Consider the following 19,398-nt stretch of genomic DNA (forward strand, 5'->3'; position numbering starts at 1 on the left):
CACCGGAGATTTGGGATTAGGTTTTGCAACCAATTCCATTTAACTTCAAATTCCCCTCGCGTAAGTCACACGTTGTCTCCTGCTTGTCTCTGTATTATTCATTTGGCTGCTACGCTGTTGCACCACGTAGTGTCCCGACCTGGCTTTGTGTGAGCCCCGCCCCTCACAGCGCGTCGGGCACGCCTGGCTAAAATGCTGGTCACATCCTTATGTAAACAAACACGCATGTAAACGGCAATTCATCGAAGTCAGAAAAGTTATCGAGTTCATTTGTATTTATCGAAGTCAATTAATTGCTTATCGCGACAGGCCTATAGAGATGTCCCACTTTGGGATTCCAGCCATTGCAGACCATTTACATGAAACGCAGTACATGAAAGCGAAACCCCTAAAAGCAAAATAGGGCCTCCTTAATCCCATTATTGGCAAGAAAGCTGAACCGCATGTCTCACAAAATGTCAAATGAGGTATCAGATGCCATAAGTGAATATAACCACCTGTGATCATCTGTCGTGGCGAAACATGTTTCAAATATATCAACAACATAACGTCGGTGGGGTTTTTTTTTTGTCAGAAAGGGTACAGCTGTTAAAAAGCTTTTAGTGATTTGAAGTAGGCAGACTGGTGCCGGGTGCAGCTTCCTCAGCGCTGAGTTTATTACATTGAGTCCTTCCCGAGACGAAGATCTTCTGCACTTAATGCTGCATGAACCGACTGTCCTCAATGACTCGTTGCAGCTAAAGTCATTTACCGTAAGCTGCAATATCTCCATTCTGCCTCCCTCTCGGTCTCTCTCTCTCTCTCTCTCTCACTCCATTCATAAATATCATGTGGAGCCTGATGGTTTTCTCAGAAGATGATGAAGAAGAAGCCGTCTTTGTTGCCATCCATTGATGCAAAAAGAAAGCATACAAAGGAACACTTGTGAGTTATACATATGGGTCTTTGATAAGTCTATCTTCTGTCAAATCTTTTTCAGTGAAGTAGCCCTGTGCTTCCAGACATATTTTTGACCTATACGTTCATACACATAGACCAAGCTATAAAGCAGGGGCGGGGAACTTTTTCCTCTCAAGGGCCATTTCAACTTTTTCAACATCCTCCGAGGGCCGTACAAATGATTGACCTCTGCTTAAAAATACTAAAATCACAGCCCATTCATTTCGCCTTTCTTTCATGCCGTGCAAAGAAAAAGCAACCTCTTAATCCAGATATCTCACCATGACTCGTGCATGCATTCACGTGCACGGTTGTGGCATGACCACCAAAACAGAAAGGTTTGGACACAAGATGTGTGCAAAAGTATTTAGTTTCCTATCCATGTGGACTGATTTAAGTGGGGGGGACCTAACCTCCTCTAGGGGGGTCCTCACCTCCTCCACTGGGGTCCGGGGGGCATGCTCCCCCGAGATTTTTTTTTAAATGTTGAAGTTAAAAGCATCAATCTGGTGCACTTTGAGAGCAACATTAGGAGATCTATGGATACATCTCTCAACACCCATATGAAACGGAACTGTGAGCAGATTTATTTTTCTTTATGGATATTTTACAAATCACTCCTCTTTCAAACTGTATTCTTGTTTATTAATAAAAAAAATGTTTTACTGTCATATTGTATTTTATACCAGTTTACTTTATTATCTTGTTTTTCTATAACTATAATGATCATATAAAGATGTGCCTTTACCTCACTGGTTGGATCAAAAGCTTCTTATATTCGTTAGCATAGCTAGCTAACCAGATGCTAATAACAACAAAGTTATTGACTGTATGATCAGTATGACAGATGAACAGATCGCCACTGGGCTTTCAACTAAAGACACAGCCACGCAAATACTGTGGCATGTGTCCGGCTCCTTATGGGTACGACGCTCTGGTGCTCTCCGTCAGAAGAACTGCACCCCTGTCAGACGAGACATATACCACGTGATGACACGTTAGGCTCGTGTTGTGTTCAAGGACCCTGACCGTGGCCAGGAAAAACAGGCACTCGCTTGTTTAATTTGTTTGCGGTCTAGATTTCTTTAATTTTTTTCTTTTTTGCGTGTGTTTATAAATCACCTCGAGGGCCGTAGCAAATGGTCTCGCAGGCCGTATACGGCCCGGGGGCCGGAGGTTCCCCACCCCTGCTATAAAGACTAAATACACCAGTGAAAGGGCTTCAATACAGTCACGAGCACAATTACCACACACACACACACACACACACACACACACACACACACACACACACACACAATCTCCACAGCTGATATAAATACATTCATTCACACACACTCATTCTTCATAGTTGATGTAAAATTAGCCGTAGCCTTTAGCCCGGTCCACTTAGGTTGTTTCTCCCCTTTTGCTTTTGCTGTCGCTCCTTCTTTTAATTTCATTTTCTTGTCATTTTTTTTTTATACGTCTCTCTGGATCTTTTACCCCTCTTATTCTCACCCGCTTCTCGTCCCTTATCTCCCTCCATTTTGTTATGGGACATTGACTGAGAAGTTGTGTTGGCACGTGTTTGTGTGCAAACATTCCTCCTGAGTGTGGTTTTTACCGTATCACTGCCCCATGGTAACCTTTAGAGAAATAACCCCCCGATAAAATATCACTGGATGATCTAAAACTCTATTTTTAATATTGTAGAAATGTAGCACGCAGTTGAATTCAAAGAGATTATTAAATTTAACCGAGGAGCAGTTACATTTGTTTGTTTATGTTTTGTTTTACTATATTGTGTGTGTGTGTGTGTGTGTGTGTGTGTGTGTGTGTGTGTGTGTGTGTGTGTGTGTGTGTGTGTGTGTGTGTGTGTGTGTGTGTGTGTGTGTGTGTGTGTGTGTGTGTGTGTGTGTGTGTGTGTGTGTGTGTGTGTGTGTGTGTGTGTGTGTGTGTGTGTGTGTGTGTGTGTGTGTGTGTGTGTGTGTGTGTGTGTGTGTGTGTGTGTGTGTGTGTGTGTGTGTGTGTGTGTGTGTGTGTGTGTGTGTGTGTGTGTGTGTGTGTGTGTGTGTGTGTGTGTGTGTGTGTGTGTGTGCGCGCAGTCACATGATTTTATAGTTTAGATTATGATTAAGTCTGAGGAGGCATGTGACCTGTGAAAACACACTGCATAGCTTTCGGCAGAGTTAAGTGAGGAATTTGAAAAAGTTGAAGTTTTTAGAAATCTCTACTTCCTGGTTCTTAAATGGTGGTAAAGCTCTTTATCTGCTTCTAATGACGTTCCACAAACACATGGTAAGGTGTCATTCCTTGAATTAGACGCTTACTTTGACAACATTTTCTTTTTAATAGGGTACCGTTTGTGTTAGATTAGACGTTGACATATGTAAAGAAGCGCAGATGGTCAGACACTTACTGAATTCAAAAGGAAGGACTGCATGATACATCTAATTTTAAATTATTATTGGTGTAATAATGCGAAGCTGGGATATTAATTGCAGTTTTAGAGGGAATTATCATCACATTATCGTGACAAAATAAAGGTCCCATGTCATGGCCATTTCTACTGATCATAATTCCATTGTTGAGGTCTACTAGAATAGATTTACATTGTTCAATGTTCCAAACTCACATTGGTTTCTCATACAGCATCTCTGTATAGTATGTGTATTCACTCTCTGTCCTAAACGGCTTGTTGGAGCTCCTGCCCCTCTCCCTGTGAGCCATGTGTGTTCTGATTGGTCAGCTCGCCCACTCTGATCTGATGAGTCTACCACCGTTACAGCGGAACATCAGTGATTATGTGTTACCATGGCGTAAGCAACCAGAAAATGACCCCAGTAATGACAAACAGCTGAGAATGCTGCGTGGGGTCTGGGTGCCGTGTTGGCGGGACGTTGCGGGGCTCGCTGCTGGGGACAGTGTGAGCTGGGTTACTGGTGTGGTTTCCTGGTGGCTGCGAGACACAGCGAAACCCAGCCCGAAACCAGCCCGAGCACACACCCGCAGCCTGGCTGTGAGTCTGTGTGTGTGTGCTCACGGCTCCGCGGATTGGTCCATTTGGGTTGTCGTTACGTTACTTAGTACCAGGAAGAAAAAGAGACATCTCCAACGAGGCGTTCTGGGGCAGCATAGACAGGTCTTTTCTGTGTTAGAGTTTTACTCACTACAGGGTGTACTTTGAGAGTTTGTGACTCTGCAGACCGTTTACATGCAGAGAAACCTTCATAGCACACAAGGGGACGGGTGATAACCAGAAAAGCATGACATGGGCCCTTTTAATTAAGAGTGATATTGTTATATATTAAGCTTTTAACAAACATTGATCTTACTGCTATCTGGATATTGCACGAGTCCATAATTGCTTTTTCCGTTACATTTTCATTAATGTTGAAGCCCTGATACAGATAATGATTCATAAAACAAGAATAATTGTAAAACATCTCATGTTATTCTGTTAAGGCAGTATTTTTTCTATATCGTGCAGCACTCGCAAGACAAGGAACGTTTATTTACACAGCACCTTTCAACACAAGGCAATTCAAAGTGCTTTACAAAAATGAAAGACATCAAGAAACATATTATAAAATGGCATTTAAAACACTCAAAGCTTATAAAACATGAATAACAAAAGGTACATGAATGAAAGTGACAGTGCCGTGTGAGATACACACATCTGAAATGTTTAGCTCAGACTCTCAATCATTAATAACTTTTTAAGCAGAACTAGTTTTCTTTGACTTCCCTTTCTTTCTACTTTCTTTTTTAGCTTATCAAACCCGAAAAATTATAATCTGACCCCAATATTCTGACAATTCAACGGATCCTGGCCATATTTCTGTAGCATATAACATTCACATTCATGTGGCTTGCTATTTGTTGATTTCCAAGCCGGTGGGGAGGACGTTGAGAAGATAATCCACTTTTTTTGAGTGTGGTCAGAGTTGACATGAGGAATGTATGTTTACAGAGAGAATGAGCGGCCCCCTCTGATCCCTCTGAGCCCGTTAGTTTGGGGTATTCAGACGAGTTAAATACTCGCAGGATGATCGGACCCGACATTCACTGGTCCGTTCAGGGCTGAAAAACAGCTGCGACTTATGCTGACTGGTTTAATGTTTGATTAAACCGGCCTAATAGGCTCTGAAAAGTGTTTTAAGTCTAAGAGGTGAGATGAATTTATAATCACAGGAATTAAAAGTCATAAAAGATCACACTGTTTTTCATCAATATATTATAGCTCTCAGATATATACAAAACATGTCTCTGAAGTGTTTGGCTCGAAACACCAAACGGATCATTGCAGCATTACCCATAATCCCTTCTGTTTCAAAGGTGCTGATTCTCTGTCTGTTGCTTTAGATCAGTGTTTCTCAAACTTTTTCATACCAAGGACCACTTAACCAATAAAAAAACACTCGCGGACCACCTAACTCCACAAATATCAAAAAACACATCGTTTTTCTAGAACAGATTACAAATCGCCTGAAAATGTTACAAACAAGTGGCAACATGTGTGATGAAGGTGCTGCGCTGGGCTATATCATGCGATAAAAAGTGAAACTTAACCTCGCTCCATTGCGGAGATATTCCCGCGAGAGTGCGGAAAACTTAAATTTATTTATTTATTTTAAATGTGAAATGTTACCAATATACTCACGGACCACTAGGGGGCGCTCACGGACCACACTTTGAGAAGCACTGCTTTAGATAAAAAATAAGGAGGCCCTCCCCACAACCCTCTGAGAGATATTTGGTTAAAAATAACAATGGTGCTCTAGGATGAGATTCAGGTGATAAGGTGAGGGGGGGGTTACTTTGGTTGCTGATTGGCTAATGGTTACTCAAGCCAAAACATCGTTATGACATCATAACGTGGCCAAAATCTGATCAGCCGATTTTCAGGCAGGTTTTTATAGAAATGGATCAGGACAAAAAGAGAGAGAATCTTTTTTCCTGAAACTTTCAGAATCTCTTTACACAGAGGGGACACATGTTGATGTAGAAGAGACATGGAGAAGAGGGGACACACGTTGATGTAGAAGAGACATGAAGAAGAGGATTTTGCGTAATAGGTGACCTTTAAGATGAATTGCCCGGAAAGTAATCTGTCACCCTGAAATTAAATTAAACTGGACTGTCCTTCTTTCCCTCCATCAGACCATCCTGGTGCAGATCTGGTACCCCATCACCGTGGCAACCAACTCCAGAGAGCAGAAGAAGATCCTCGCCAAGTATCTCCTGGAGACTTCTGGGAACCTGGACAAGCTGGCGTATAAACTCCATGACTTTGGCTACAGGGGCGTCTCCTCACAGGAGGTACACTCACACTGTATTTATCATTAAATCATTTTTACAAACATAATCCTAAGCTTGAACGGGAATTCCTGACTTCGGAAACTGTAGCTCGAAAGTCTTAACTCAAGGTCAACTGTCCTGAGCTTCGATGGTTTCGAACAGTCTGATGGGACGGACTGAAGTGAGCTCAGTTATTTTGAAGAATAAACGGTTAGAATTAAGCAGGTTTTCATATTTCCTCCACACTAGAGGACTTTGGAAATAGTAGTTTGACAAATGTGCTATGTATCAAACCTCTGGAAAAAGCGTATTAGTAGACTGTGAAATATTTTTCTCGATCTTAGGAGGCATTAAAAAATGGTGTGAAATGAAAAACTATATATATTTTTTTATTTTATCTTTTATTTAACCAGGATCAAAGTCAACTTTATTGTCAATCTTTTAGTTGGTGTGTACAGACAGAGATCAAAAGGACGTTTCCAACAATCCCGAATACAAAAATACAATATACAGATATGTATAAAAATATGTATATCCTATATACCCAATCAACAGACACATATGCACACATTAAGATAACAAACCCAACAATCAATATATACAAAATAACAATATCAATATCTTTGGGAATGAAAGATTATCCATAGAATGTGCTAGGTCTCATGGAGATTAAAAATATCTTTATCAAGCGAGTCCTGACCAAATAATGATAATGGCACAGTTTCAGACCATTTTTAGAACACACACAGTCATACAACAATTTACAGCCACAGCGGCGGCCAGCTTCAAGGTCATTTAGAATTGAGATTATATAGAAATAACCTTTTACCCCATGACACCATCTTCCGTCTCTTTGCAGACTGCGGGCATCGGGGCTTCGGCCCATCTGGTGAACTTCAAGGGCACAGACACGGTCGCCGGCATCGGAGTCATTAAGAAGTACTACGGCACCAAGGACCCCGTGCCTGGCTTCTCAGTGCCTGCCGCAGAGCACAGGTACACACACACACACACACACACACACACACACACACACACACACACACACACACACACACACACACACTTTAATTTTATTATGCTTATTAAAGCTTAGTCCCTGCTTGGAGACTGGGTGTTTCTTTGCGTAGCCACATCCCTCAGCTTCAGGTTTACTAGTAGTAGGGGTGCAACAACTAATCGACTTAATCGATTAAAATCGATTACCAAATTAGTTGGCAACTAATTCAGTCGTCGATTCGTTGGTGACGTCATCACATGTGTTCTACACCCCGTTAAGCTCCAACGTTATCGCTCTTTTGTATGGGTACAGGAGACATTTAAAAACATATGTTATGTATTATTGCTACATAAACATTATATCGCAGTCTTAGTGTCGCCAACTCAGTTTCTAATATGCAATATGACTACAAAATGCGTCTATAATGTATTTTCGATCTTCCGAATTCAGACGAGCGATCTCTCCCCCGCCTGCTTGCGAGGGGGCGGGGCAGTTTACACACACACGCAGGAGATGGCGAAGAGAACGCGCTCCGAGGTGTGGTTAAACTTTATCCGTCTCGATGTGGACAATGCTCGTTACCAAAATTGCAATAACAGTTTATCATATAAAGGCGGTAAAACGAGCAATTTGTCTAAACATTTAGCAAAAGTGCACCACATTCAGACGGAGGAATGCACCGGGTTCGGCTGTCTTTCTAGTAGCTCTGTAGCCCCTTCCAAGAGTAACCTTTCCACGTCAGGTGTTATGTATGCTAGCAGCAACACGCAGAGTTAACACAGTTATAAAAACATAGGTTAATGATTAGAGGTAACTGAATTAGTTATTTTGTTAAAGTTTCAGCTATTCTGTTTACAGTTCTGTCATCAGATTATTTAATATGATTTGTTAAAACATTGTTGTTTCTTTTGATGTGAAATATTATGCATTTAATTAAAATAAAAAGCAATGTTAGTTTTGTTCACAATTTGTTGAGTTAGTTTACCTTATTTCTTGTCAAAAGAACCGTTAATACTATCGTTGAAAGGACCGGATCGATAAGCAGTATTGATATAAGTAGTAGTACAGTTAAAACCTTAACGATCCGAATAATCGATTAATCGTTTCATTAATCGATAGATTAATCGATTATCAAATTAGTCGTTTGTTGCAGCCCTAACTAGTAGCAGTTCATAAAGCTTAACACTAACATTTCACCAGTTACAATGACATATACTTGCCGTTACAGGGACTAGTAAACCTTTGCAATAAGGGAACCGTATACATTGAACCCCCCCCCTTCTCATTGTCCTCATTATTGACATAGTGAGGGACAATCCTGCAGGTGTAACAACCGTCAAACAAACAATAAATTACAATATTTTGGTAATTAGACCAAGCAACCTTTTTTCTCTTGGTGATAGAACTGGTGATCAGCTCATCAGTAGTGTGTTCATTCTATGAAATGCGGCCGTGTCAGGCGAATAAAGGAAACCCAAACACTAATATTATAATACATTTTAGTTGTGAAGAACTTGGCTTCTAGGTACAAGTATGAAGTGCAGGAGTAGTCGAGCAGAATTCAAAGCAGATCTCAGGAGTATGAAAGATACATTCAACCCTTATGCTTTCAAGGTTAAGAATGTGCCTTAACTTGGATATAACCTTTGAGAAATGCTTGACCCTCAACACAGTAGGGAGTTGTATCTACTAAACCAGTTATGCGGAACATCCATCTTGAATATTTGAATGAAACCATCCCTTTGTTTCCATCGTCTCACACCAGAGCATAGACGAATAAAACATAGAATCAAAGTTTCTGAAATAAACGGGCAATGTTCGGTATGATGACGTTAAGTAGCACCATTTAGCAACTTGTTAGCAATTAGTAGAACTGTTACTACTTACTTATTTCCGGGTAAAGGACTCATTCCTTCACCACTCTTTAGTAGTTTGTTGAGCGTTCTGAGTAATGGGATGATGAGGACGTTGAGCAGCTGAGTAATTCAGGGAGGGGCGACAAGCCAATCTTTTTGAGGGTACGTGCTAGGTTTGCAGAACCTTAGCCCCCAGAGGCTGCAAACTCCTGTGCACAATGCTAATGGTCGCCATAATGCATTCACATTCTCCCAGAGTGCACAGGGGTACAGCAGGGGTACGCGACTCTGCTCGACTCGTCTCTGCTGAGATACTTCATGTCCTGGCTGGGAGCCGCGTGTGAGATAACTTTTTCACCCTCAAGCCAAATTGATTTTCAAGATAGGAAAACGTGTTTCAAATCACAGCTGGTTCTCGGCCAAAGCTGTTGACGGAGGGAATTGATCAGAATGAGTGAGAATTGACTCGTCATTTGGCTGAGGTCGGTGTTATGTCACCCTCACACTAATCATCTGCTTCATCTACCTCCCTTTGTGAGCGGGGCTGTGATTGGCTGGAGGTGAAGCTTTTCATTGGCTGCTGCCCTGACGCACATGCACTGGCCCTTGCGTGTCTCTGGTGCTGTTTTTTTGGCACTGATCCATCTTTTCTGTGCACACACACACACACTTCATCTCTTTTGCACTCGTCCCTTCTTCCTAGCCACCAGGGCAGTTACTGCTGCTCCAGCGCACCCTTCCCGCATCCCCACACAAGTGCATTGTGGGATGGTGGCAGTAGCTGTCATAGTAACCGTTATGTAATGGCTCACCTCCTTAAAGTCTGTGTGGTTTCTACCTCAGAGGGAGGGGTCGCGGTGAATTTCCACTTTGATCTTGATGTAGAGGGAAGAGGTGTGTCACCTTCAAAGCATCATAGGGCCTTGGAGGGATAACTGGAGAATCTCTGAGAAATGTACATTAAAATACATTTTTTAAAGTGTCTCAGGTCAGATCTGCACTGTAAGGTAACTGAATCAGACACTAAATTGTAAGAAGGTTTTGTAAATCCTGACACAATGAAAATTGCCTGAGATTACTTCTGCGTACATTGAATATCACAAAACAAAGATTTTAAACTAGATTTCGGGCACTTTCATCGTGTTTAGGTGTTGGCAGGCCTTTCAGATATCTTGTTATCTTAGGACCTAAAACGGAAACTGTCTTGGGATCTGATTTTTCTATGGACAAGTACAAAAAATAGGGCTTTTTTATAGTGTGGGTGACTACACCTAAGCCAAATTGTATTTTCATTGTACTGTAGAGTCATCCAAAAGTAATACCTGGAGTGCACTGCCCTCTGCTGGCCGATCTGTGGTATTAACATCAGATCAATGCCTGTTGCAGTTCAGTCGTATGTCAGAAAAGGGAAAATGTAATCAAAATAGCATTTTCATTTCCCACTTACACATATCAGGTAAACATGTAAATAAAAATTCCGATATTCATAATTTTCACTACTTGCCTAGGCATTCACTTTTTTTGCTGTTTAACCTCTCACTTAATCCATCTCTATATTTGAATGGATGGTGTGAAGTGGTCTCCATTCATTCATTCTACGTTCTTCTTCATTTAAAGACCAATCACGATATAATATAATTTTCATCGATGATATGGGAAGAAAAATGACTGACAGTCTTCCGTTCTCTCTGCAGCACCATCACAGCGTGGGGGAAGGACCACGAGAAAGACGCCTTCGAGCACATCATCAAGCAGTTCCCCAACGTGCCCGTGTCCATCGTCAGCGACAGCTACGACATCTACAACGCCTGCGAGAAGATCTGGGGGGAGGACCTGAGGGCGCTAATCGTGGCGCGCAGTGCCGACGCTCCACTGGTGGTGCGGCCAGACTCAGGGAACCCGCTGGATACCGTTCTGAAGGTACAAAGCTAGTCTAAGAATCTTAAAATGAGTGTTGAAAAAAAATACCAAAATAATGACTTTGATAAGACACCTGCATAATCAGGGTGTCCGCGGGGTCTTAAAAAGTATTAAAAGTTGATAAATCAATTAAGCGAAAATTAAGGCTATTAAAAAGTATGAAACGGCATTTTCCAAGGTATTAAGAAGGTTCACAGCAACGACAACATGAAACACCCTTTAATTTACTGAAACGACAAGTCGGGAAACCCCACAAGACGGCCCCATGCATAGCGCGCCGTAAAATGCTGCTTATTATTTTATATTTCGTTGCCTTGCTCCGCTCTGTGTGTGTGTGTGTGTGTGTGGGGGGGGGGGGGGGGAATAAACGACTACGGTAACGGGTCCCAAGGTGGGTAGACCGGCATAGGCAACGCTCTGGGGGTCCAACTGCTCCGTGTGTGCCCTATATGATCATTTTCTGATAACGATGAAAGAGCCCGCCTCCCTCTCCCCACGTCTCCTGCTGCTGCTGGGCTGTCAGAAGAGGGGGAGAAAAAGAGAGGCAGTCACCGTTTATTAAATATTATTATATTATTATACAGAGAACAGAGTCGTTATCAATTTGTCTTAAAGCTCAATAAATAACAAAGAAGACCTCTGACCGGCACTTTCCTAATTTTGTACGGAAGATTTAAACTTTAACGGACATGTTGACCTGCGGAACATTTTTTTTACGGAAACTGCCGCACGGTCCCCTCGTTCCTTGGAAGAGGCGGAGAGGTGGGTGTTTTTCATCTGCTGGTGGACTACCTGAGAGATACAGCAGGAGAACACGCCGTCCACCGCGGAGAATAAACAGAAGGGCAACCATGGCAACCATGCTCCGGGGTCTTCTTCGCTGCTTTTGGTGTATTTTGGGCGGCAGCAGCGCCACTTACAGGCCTGACATATGTACTACATCGTTTCCAGCATTTCCAACGGTCTAATGTGAACGGACACGTTAATGAATCGAATGCGTGTGAACGCAAGACTTTTTTGCGCTTGCGTATGCGTTTTACCGTGTGGGGCCGGGGTCTAAGCCAAACTATATCCGGTCACAGAGATCTGCTATTTTAAAGTAAAGTCAACACATATCGACCCTAAATATAGTCTATATTAAGAACGAGAAAAATCATAACATATATATCCTTTTTTGTAAACATATGACAAATGTGTGAGGGTGATTACGTCAGAGCATCGTCTTATGTGCCAGGGCTTAGCCCCGGACAGCCCCAGCCCAATTTAACCCCTGGGCATTTGTGAGGGAGCTCCTATATGGCATTACCCCGCTGAAGCTCACCAAAGTTTAACATATTTCATAGTTCAAAGTTTTGTCAATTGTTTTGTTTATTGGTCAAATACTGGTTTCTAATGGTTTCTGATGAGTTTTAGTGGAATGAAAGAGCACAGAGTACAGAAGCAACAAAGCAGCATACTGCATTAAACCTGACCTTCACAGAGAGGTTGAAGTTCATGTGGAAAGGAGGCTTCAGTAGTCTGTCTGCACTCTGTTTAGTTGTGCTATCTTACAATCAATATAGTAAATGTGAGGTAAAGTGTGTAGCCAATGTAACCGATTAGAACTCAAAGTTGCGATGAGGTCTTAAAATGTATGGAAAGGGTCTTAAAAAAGGTCTTAAAAGGTATTACATTTGACCTCAGGATTCCTGCATATACCCTGATAATATCAATTAAATTAAATTAAGAAGATATATCAAGGTAGACGGGTTGGAAACAACTGAAAATATGAAGACAGTGTCAATGCAAGGGTGTGTTAATATTGAACACTTGCACCATATTGTTCATACTTTGTCATTTTCAGTTTATATCTCAACAACCTAACATGTCACAGATCTGAGATACATGCACCCAGCTGTTTTCTAGAAGCGCCTATTCTTTAAGTTGCTTCTTAAAAATGTGTTATACAGCATATAGGTCTAGAGCTTTTATTGTGAAAAGGTCATTAAGGGAACTATAGGGCTGACATGTTAATGCTGAAAGTTTGCCATCTTGATTCAGACTACAAAGCCAGATTGTTCTTATTGCTAGGGATGTCCCGATCACCTTTTTTTGCTCCCGATCCGATTCCGATCATTTGATTTTGACAATTTGCCGATACCGATTTTTCCCGATCCGATCTTTATGCAATGCATTAAGAGAGAAAAAAGAAAAAAAGCATTCAAGTTGTCCCTTAAGGTTATTTTTTTATTTAAATTGGATATTCTATCCAACATGGATATAGCTTCTTTTTTTCACAGCAGCATTGGATCAGTTCAGTTGTGCAGCATTGGATCAAAACAAACTAAAGCTTATCAGTACTCGTTAGCTTACTGCTACAATTAGACACTGCGCCCTGCCCACTCTGTTGCCAGATTTGAGAGAAATAAGCAACCAGGTCTATGAAAACAAGCCCCAAAGAAGCAACACATACATGATGTTGTGTCATTTGAAACCAAAACTAAGGCCTCAGGATGACTTTAAGACTTGAACATGGTCATTTTTGTTTTGTTACATTGAATAAAAAAAATAAATAAAATAATAATCCGATCCCCAATTCCGATCTTTTGAAAATCACGTGATCGGCTCCGATCCCCGATCACGTGATCGGATCAGGAAATCTCTAGTTATTGCATTACCAAATTAAGTATTTGTCATTATTGAGTACTTGTACTAATAAAAGAGGAACTGTATCTCTTTTAACAGCAGGAAAGGGCAATACCTTTCTAGTATTGTGAAGACCACCTCGATTTAACACGCTAACTTTTTCTCTCTCTTATAACCTCTCTTGATTCAGGTTTTGGAGATCCTGGGTAAGAAGTTTACTCCAGAGGAGAACTCCAAAGGCTATAAGGTTCTCCCTCCTTACATCAGAGTCATACAGGGAGACGGAGTTGATATCAACACTCTGCAAGAGGTTTGAAAACATGCTACTGACTTACTGACGCCATGTACGAGGAGGTGGAGGTTGTTTCTCTTACATGTTACTTTATTCCTACCTCAGATTGTGGAGGGCATGAAGCAGCACAGGTGGTCCATTGAGAATATTTCCTTTGGGTCCGGAGGGGCTCTGCTGCAGAAACTGACCAGAGATCTGCTCAACTGCTCCTTCAAATGCAGCTACGTGGTCACTAACGGACTGGGGGTGAGAACTGATGCTTTACTTCATGTAGCAGCTAGCTTTCTTTTGCCACAAAATATTTTAAAAAAGTAAAAGTTTATTCCTGACTTTGGCGTTTATAAATCAGCACAGAACTTTGCTTGCTTTCCCTCGCATTTCCAAATGTGATTTATATATATTTTTCTGTGCTGTATAGGTGAATGTGTTCAAAGACCCGGTGGCGGACCCCAACAAGAGGTCAAAGAAAGGTCGTCTGTCCCTGCACCGGACTCAGGGCGGAGACTTTGTCACCCTGGAGGAGGGCAAGGGCGACCTGGAGGAGTATGGCGTGGTGAGTTCAATGCCGACGGTAACTCTCGGACACTTACCTGCCTCTTTTCTCGACCCCACTCTGTTTCTCCTTTCTTTTCCTTCTCTATTCTTTATTTACATTTAACCTTCATCCTCTCTCTTTGTCTCCAGGACCTGCTGCACACTGTCTTTCAGAACGGGAAGATGGTGAAGTCGTACACATTTGACGAAGTCAGAGACAATGCCAAGCTCACGGACAGTGATATCGAAACATTTCACTGAGTGCAGAATTCACCTTTAACCCCAAAAACAAATTCCCCCTCCCTATTCCCCTGAACCCGTCACCTTTTGGCCTCCGTCGACACCTCAGAGGTGGCGTGCACTGCTAATAAATCCCCCTCCCCTAACCCCCTGAAATAATCCCAAAAATCCCTTCAAATTCACTTGTCTTCACCCTCAGTTCCAAACACTGTTGTTGTTTCTCCAACAGTGTAGGGGGGGGGAGAGAATAAAGTGTGTGCGAGTTACAGTGAGCTGCAAGACATGTAGAGGGGTAGACAAACGGTTGTTTCACTCCCACGCGTCGCTGCCCAAAATGTAACTTCAGCACATTGCACTGAAAGGCTAGACATATTCCAATGTAAGAATGCGATTCGCCGCCATTAAGTGGATATTTTCATGTCAGACAAAAGAGATGATTGTAAGTGAGTTCCTGGCGGCTGCATGTGGAGTAAACACACGGTGAGTCAAAAGACAGAGAGGCGGTGAGAGAAAGTAAAATGTGAAGCCACATCCCACACCAATGACCGCGCCCCGTCTATTGTGTACAGAGCTGTTTAAAAAAAACATGTCTGAATCTACTTAGCTTTGTCTTTTATGTGAAGGAAGAACATGATGATCATTGTATGTAACGGTGCACCGATAACATTAGCGGACAGCTGTTGGAAGTAGAAGATTGGGCAGACTTACTGTACCTACGGGCGATGAAGGATTTCATTTCCCCAGTCTTCTGCTTTCCATCAGCAGCTAAAGCCCAGATTATACAAGGCCAACATCTATCGAGCACTGCCTGAATATTTTGTACTCCGACTTCACCAAATAAACATGTTATGGGTGCACCTGTCAAGGTTTACAAATGATCATCTACTTGCCATTATGTTGACCACAGAGCATTCACATCATGAAGGTCTACTCGTACCACAGAATTCAAGCATTTGGTCATCTGAAAAAAGAAGCTAATTTTCCATCACTTTTCAGAAGCCAAAATCTTTACAAACTAAAATCACAACGCAAGACTTGAATTCTAATGTTCAAATTGGGTCTTCACGATGGTGAATGCTCTGGATCCAGTCTTTGCTGTATAAGACCAAGTGTTGATGTAAAAAAAAACCTGTAATTGTCTTCACTGGAGTGGAGACTATGTGTATATGAAAGATTATGTGGCTCCTCGGCTGAAATGTATGTTAAATGTTGGTTCGGCTGTGTGTGTGCTGAGATTTTCTTCCTTTATAGGTTTGTGTAGTATTCCTATTATGCAAATTAACTTGGTGTTCGGGGGGAAGGAGAACTTTTTCCTTTTTACTTTGTCCAGCTTTTATCCTGAAAGGAGACGCAGCTTGGTGACAAACTGGTGGCGATACAGTCGTGACTGTTATATCCTTTGGGTAATGCAAATGGATTTTCCTGGAGAAGAGATGTAAGAGGATTTAAAGTGCAGACCAGAAGCAAAAATATTTCACCAAATGTCTTGGGCTGTGTCTCCTTCTTATCTAAATTCAATCTCAATCTTTATTTATCTATATAGCACATTTAAAACAACCTTCAGTTGACTAAAGTGCTGTACAGGCAATAACTACAATATGAAATAACACAATGGGAGTAGAATAATCAAACAATAATTAAAAAATGTCAAAAAGCACAATAACTAGAAACATATATATATAAAAATAAAAATAAACACATAGCCTACAAATGTAAAAATGTAATGTTGAACTAGTATTAAAATTCAAATGTAAACTTGGATGTATCTCTAAATTCCAACAAAATGAACAACTTCCCCCTTTAGCTTAAATGTTATGTTGTGCTAATGAGCAGTTGTTAGCATGCTAACTTACTAAACTACGATGGTGAACATGGTAGAGCTGCCAAGTTTAGTGTTAGCTGCTAAGGAAAATTAGCCTGTATGTCTAAAGCTCTCAAATTAATGAATGTCCATTGTTCCATCTTTAATAAATACATCAATGTATCATATCTGCTAAACAGCAGCATGTTAGCATTGTCTTTGTGAGCATGCTTACAATAGCATTTAGCTCAAAGTTAAGTCTCGATGAGCTGCTAGCATGGCGTTTGCTAGCTAACTAGCTTAAATGTTTAATGCTGTGGGTAATATTATTTTATTCTCTGGCCCACACTTTTTCCAGTGATTTAACCACTTTACATTCATAGCTTCACATATTTTCACCTGCTACCACAGTCTGCTACATGCTAGCCCCTCGAGCTAACACACTTACAGTCACTGTCAAGACCTTGAAGAGTCCTGTGATGTCACCATCTCTCACAACACAGTTAGCAGTACATTGAAACAACCTCAGACTGTTTCCTTTCTTTTCCAACGGTTTTTTCCCATTGTTGTGTGAGTTTTGGAGTAGGGCTAGTTATTTATTTTTCCAATATTTTTTTTTTTTAGTAAAACTGGTTTAACATTTTTTGATAATGTCTCAGTTCTTACCTCAGAAATATTATTTTGTATGAAGGACTCGAGGACGGAAAAATGCCAGTAAATATTTACAAACGATGCGGCCATACTGCCTTCTCACCTGTACATACATCAGCTAGTTTGACTGAAAGCAGAGGGGCAGTTAGGGAGGAGACAACAAATACTGTTATTATTTTTGTCAAAACCATTTTTTTACCAACAGAAGAATATCCAAACCTGCTTTACTGGACCGCCAGTGCGATGTGCTTATGTGTGTAAGTGTGTGAATGCCTGCCTTGTGTGTCTGACAAACTGTTTGTGAATACTTTTTTTTCTTTATGTGGTCGTTGTTTTACGCACATGTATATCGGTTGTCCCAAAATTCTCTCCCAACACGACTGATATTTTAACTTGCTATATTGTCAACAATACATTGATTAAAGATGCCACCCTGTCAATTTGGAATGGTTGATTTATATTATTTCCTTTAGTACAGGATAGATTTAACATATAGTTCACAGTTTGTTTAGATTATTGCTTATTTGTCGTCAGCTACTATCGGGCTCTTTCTTTTTAGGGATCTATTTTTAATTTATTTTCTGGAAAGAGGAGGGTAATTTGGTAAAACATAATACGAAAAAAAACGTCCCTCGTATATAAGCTCGTACAAAAGCCCTCCTAAAAAAATATTTAATTCACTTATCTAACTTTTCTTTTCATACATGTTGAATAGTTTGCCTGTCTGTAGGCTCATTTTCCATTTGCATGTTAAGATGTTTAGCCGACCTGTTGTTAATCGAATCTGCAGGGGAGCCTTGCAGTTGTTGAAATGATTACATTGGAAGTGTGCTGATTTAACCCTGCTTCTATTTTCCCCATGATTGTACCAAATGACACGTTTCTTTCCAGGAAACTTGTAAATGATTCTGAATTTATGAAGCTGTGGAATAAAGTGTCACCAATATTTAGTGTCTCAACAAGTTATTGCTAATTAAAATGTCTGAAAATGTGTCCAAAGCCCATTTAGACAATATGGGTTATCCTTAAATTAAAACACTCAAATGTTAGCTTGAAATGCTAGCTGGGTCATTCCTAGCATTCGGTGCCATTTCAGCTAGGGAAAATAAAAAACGTAATCTGAATGATGGCTTGTTAAAGTATAAGAAAAATATTTTGGTCAAGCTCAGGATACTATGCTTAAACATTATTTTTTTTTTTTTACCATCCCCAGTTACTGTGAAAAATAGTAACAGGGTGGACATTTTATGCTAAACTTGGCTATTGCTACATGTGTGATGATAATCAAGCTAGCACTTGGTGACAACAGAAACATATATTTGATAGATATATTCACCATATTTTCTAAATGTAAAACAAATAATCAGTTCCACTAAAAAGGAGCATAACAGGGTGGACATTTTATGCTTTACCGCAATAGTTAAGTTCTTTAAAACATTAGAAAAACGTTGAAGGAAGAACGTATTCACTCTGCTTCTTGAAGATTATTTCCCACTCAAAACGTATCCTCCTTCTTCTTCTTGAGTCATACAAATAGTAGAATAGTAAAGGGGCGTGTCCAGCGGGATTCAAATCAGAGTAACAGGGGGGACATTCAAACAGGGGACACACACTTTATTTTCAATACAAATGAATTAATAACAACATTTTCAATTTGGTGAGGAATATTACCAAAAGGGTCATACAACACTCTCAAAAATGTAGAATTTGTTTGTGTTTCTTTGATTTATTTTTGTATATCTGTTACAGAAGTTGAGCAAACATGATTGGGGACACAGCAATTTGGCCTACTTGTGCTAAAATCAGAGTAATTATTTAGAATTTTTTATATCCTGGCTAAATAACATTGTTTTATGGTAGAGGGTATAAACATTTAAAACCAAGCTTTTAAAAAATAAGCATTAGACCTTTTTAAATACAAAATATATGATATAATGTGGTGCAGGGACCTAAATGGCACCGAATGCTAGGAATGACCCAGCTAGCCATTTACTGTAATGTTGTGTTACATGTAGAGCCCCTTATTCAAAATATGATCTGATCGATGTTGATATGCTTTTGTCGTAAAGCACATCCCTTCATTTTTCCATTAACAGAAAAAAGGATCATATCAGCTCTCTCTCAACAATTTAAGTCACAGTGGCAGTTTTTCTTTAATATCAAGTATTGCATTTCCATATATTGAGGGGCTTGCTGTTGTGAAAATATTGTCATCAGGGTTGTTATTTCCAGACTTTGGTAAGCGTTTTAAAAGCTT

At 40.6% G+C, this 19,398-nt stretch overlaps 1 protein-coding gene across 1 annotated transcript in view; it reads left to right on the forward strand.

The window, feature by feature from the left end:
• nampt1 (nicotinamide phosphoribosyltransferase 1) overlaps positions 1–18,087 on the forward strand; it is a 32,835-nt gene extending 14,748 nt beyond the window's left edge. Inside the window, exons 5-11 of the mRNA XM_079654172.1 lie at positions 6,085–6,243; positions 7,082–7,218; positions 10,773–10,998; positions 13,814–13,933; positions 14,021–14,161; positions 14,334–14,468; positions 14,600–18,087. Of these exons, the coding sequence (XP_079510298.1) occupies positions 6,085–6,243; positions 7,082–7,218; positions 10,773–10,998; positions 13,814–13,933; positions 14,021–14,161; positions 14,334–14,468; positions 14,600–14,710 (1,029 nt within the window). The 3' untranslated portion in view covers positions 14,711–18,087. The remainder of the gene's footprint in view (positions 1–6,084; positions 6,244–7,081; positions 7,219–10,772; positions 10,999–13,813; positions 13,934–14,020; positions 14,162–14,333; positions 14,469–14,599) is intronic.
• The last annotated feature ends 1,311 nt before the right edge of the window (positions 18,088–19,398 follow it).

The sequence above is a fragment of the Notothenia rossii genome (assembly GCF_949606895.1).
Source record: "Notothenia rossii genome assembly, chromosome: 10".
Lineage (NCBI taxonomy): Eukaryota > Metazoa > Chordata > Actinopteri > Perciformes > Nototheniidae > Notothenia > Notothenia rossii.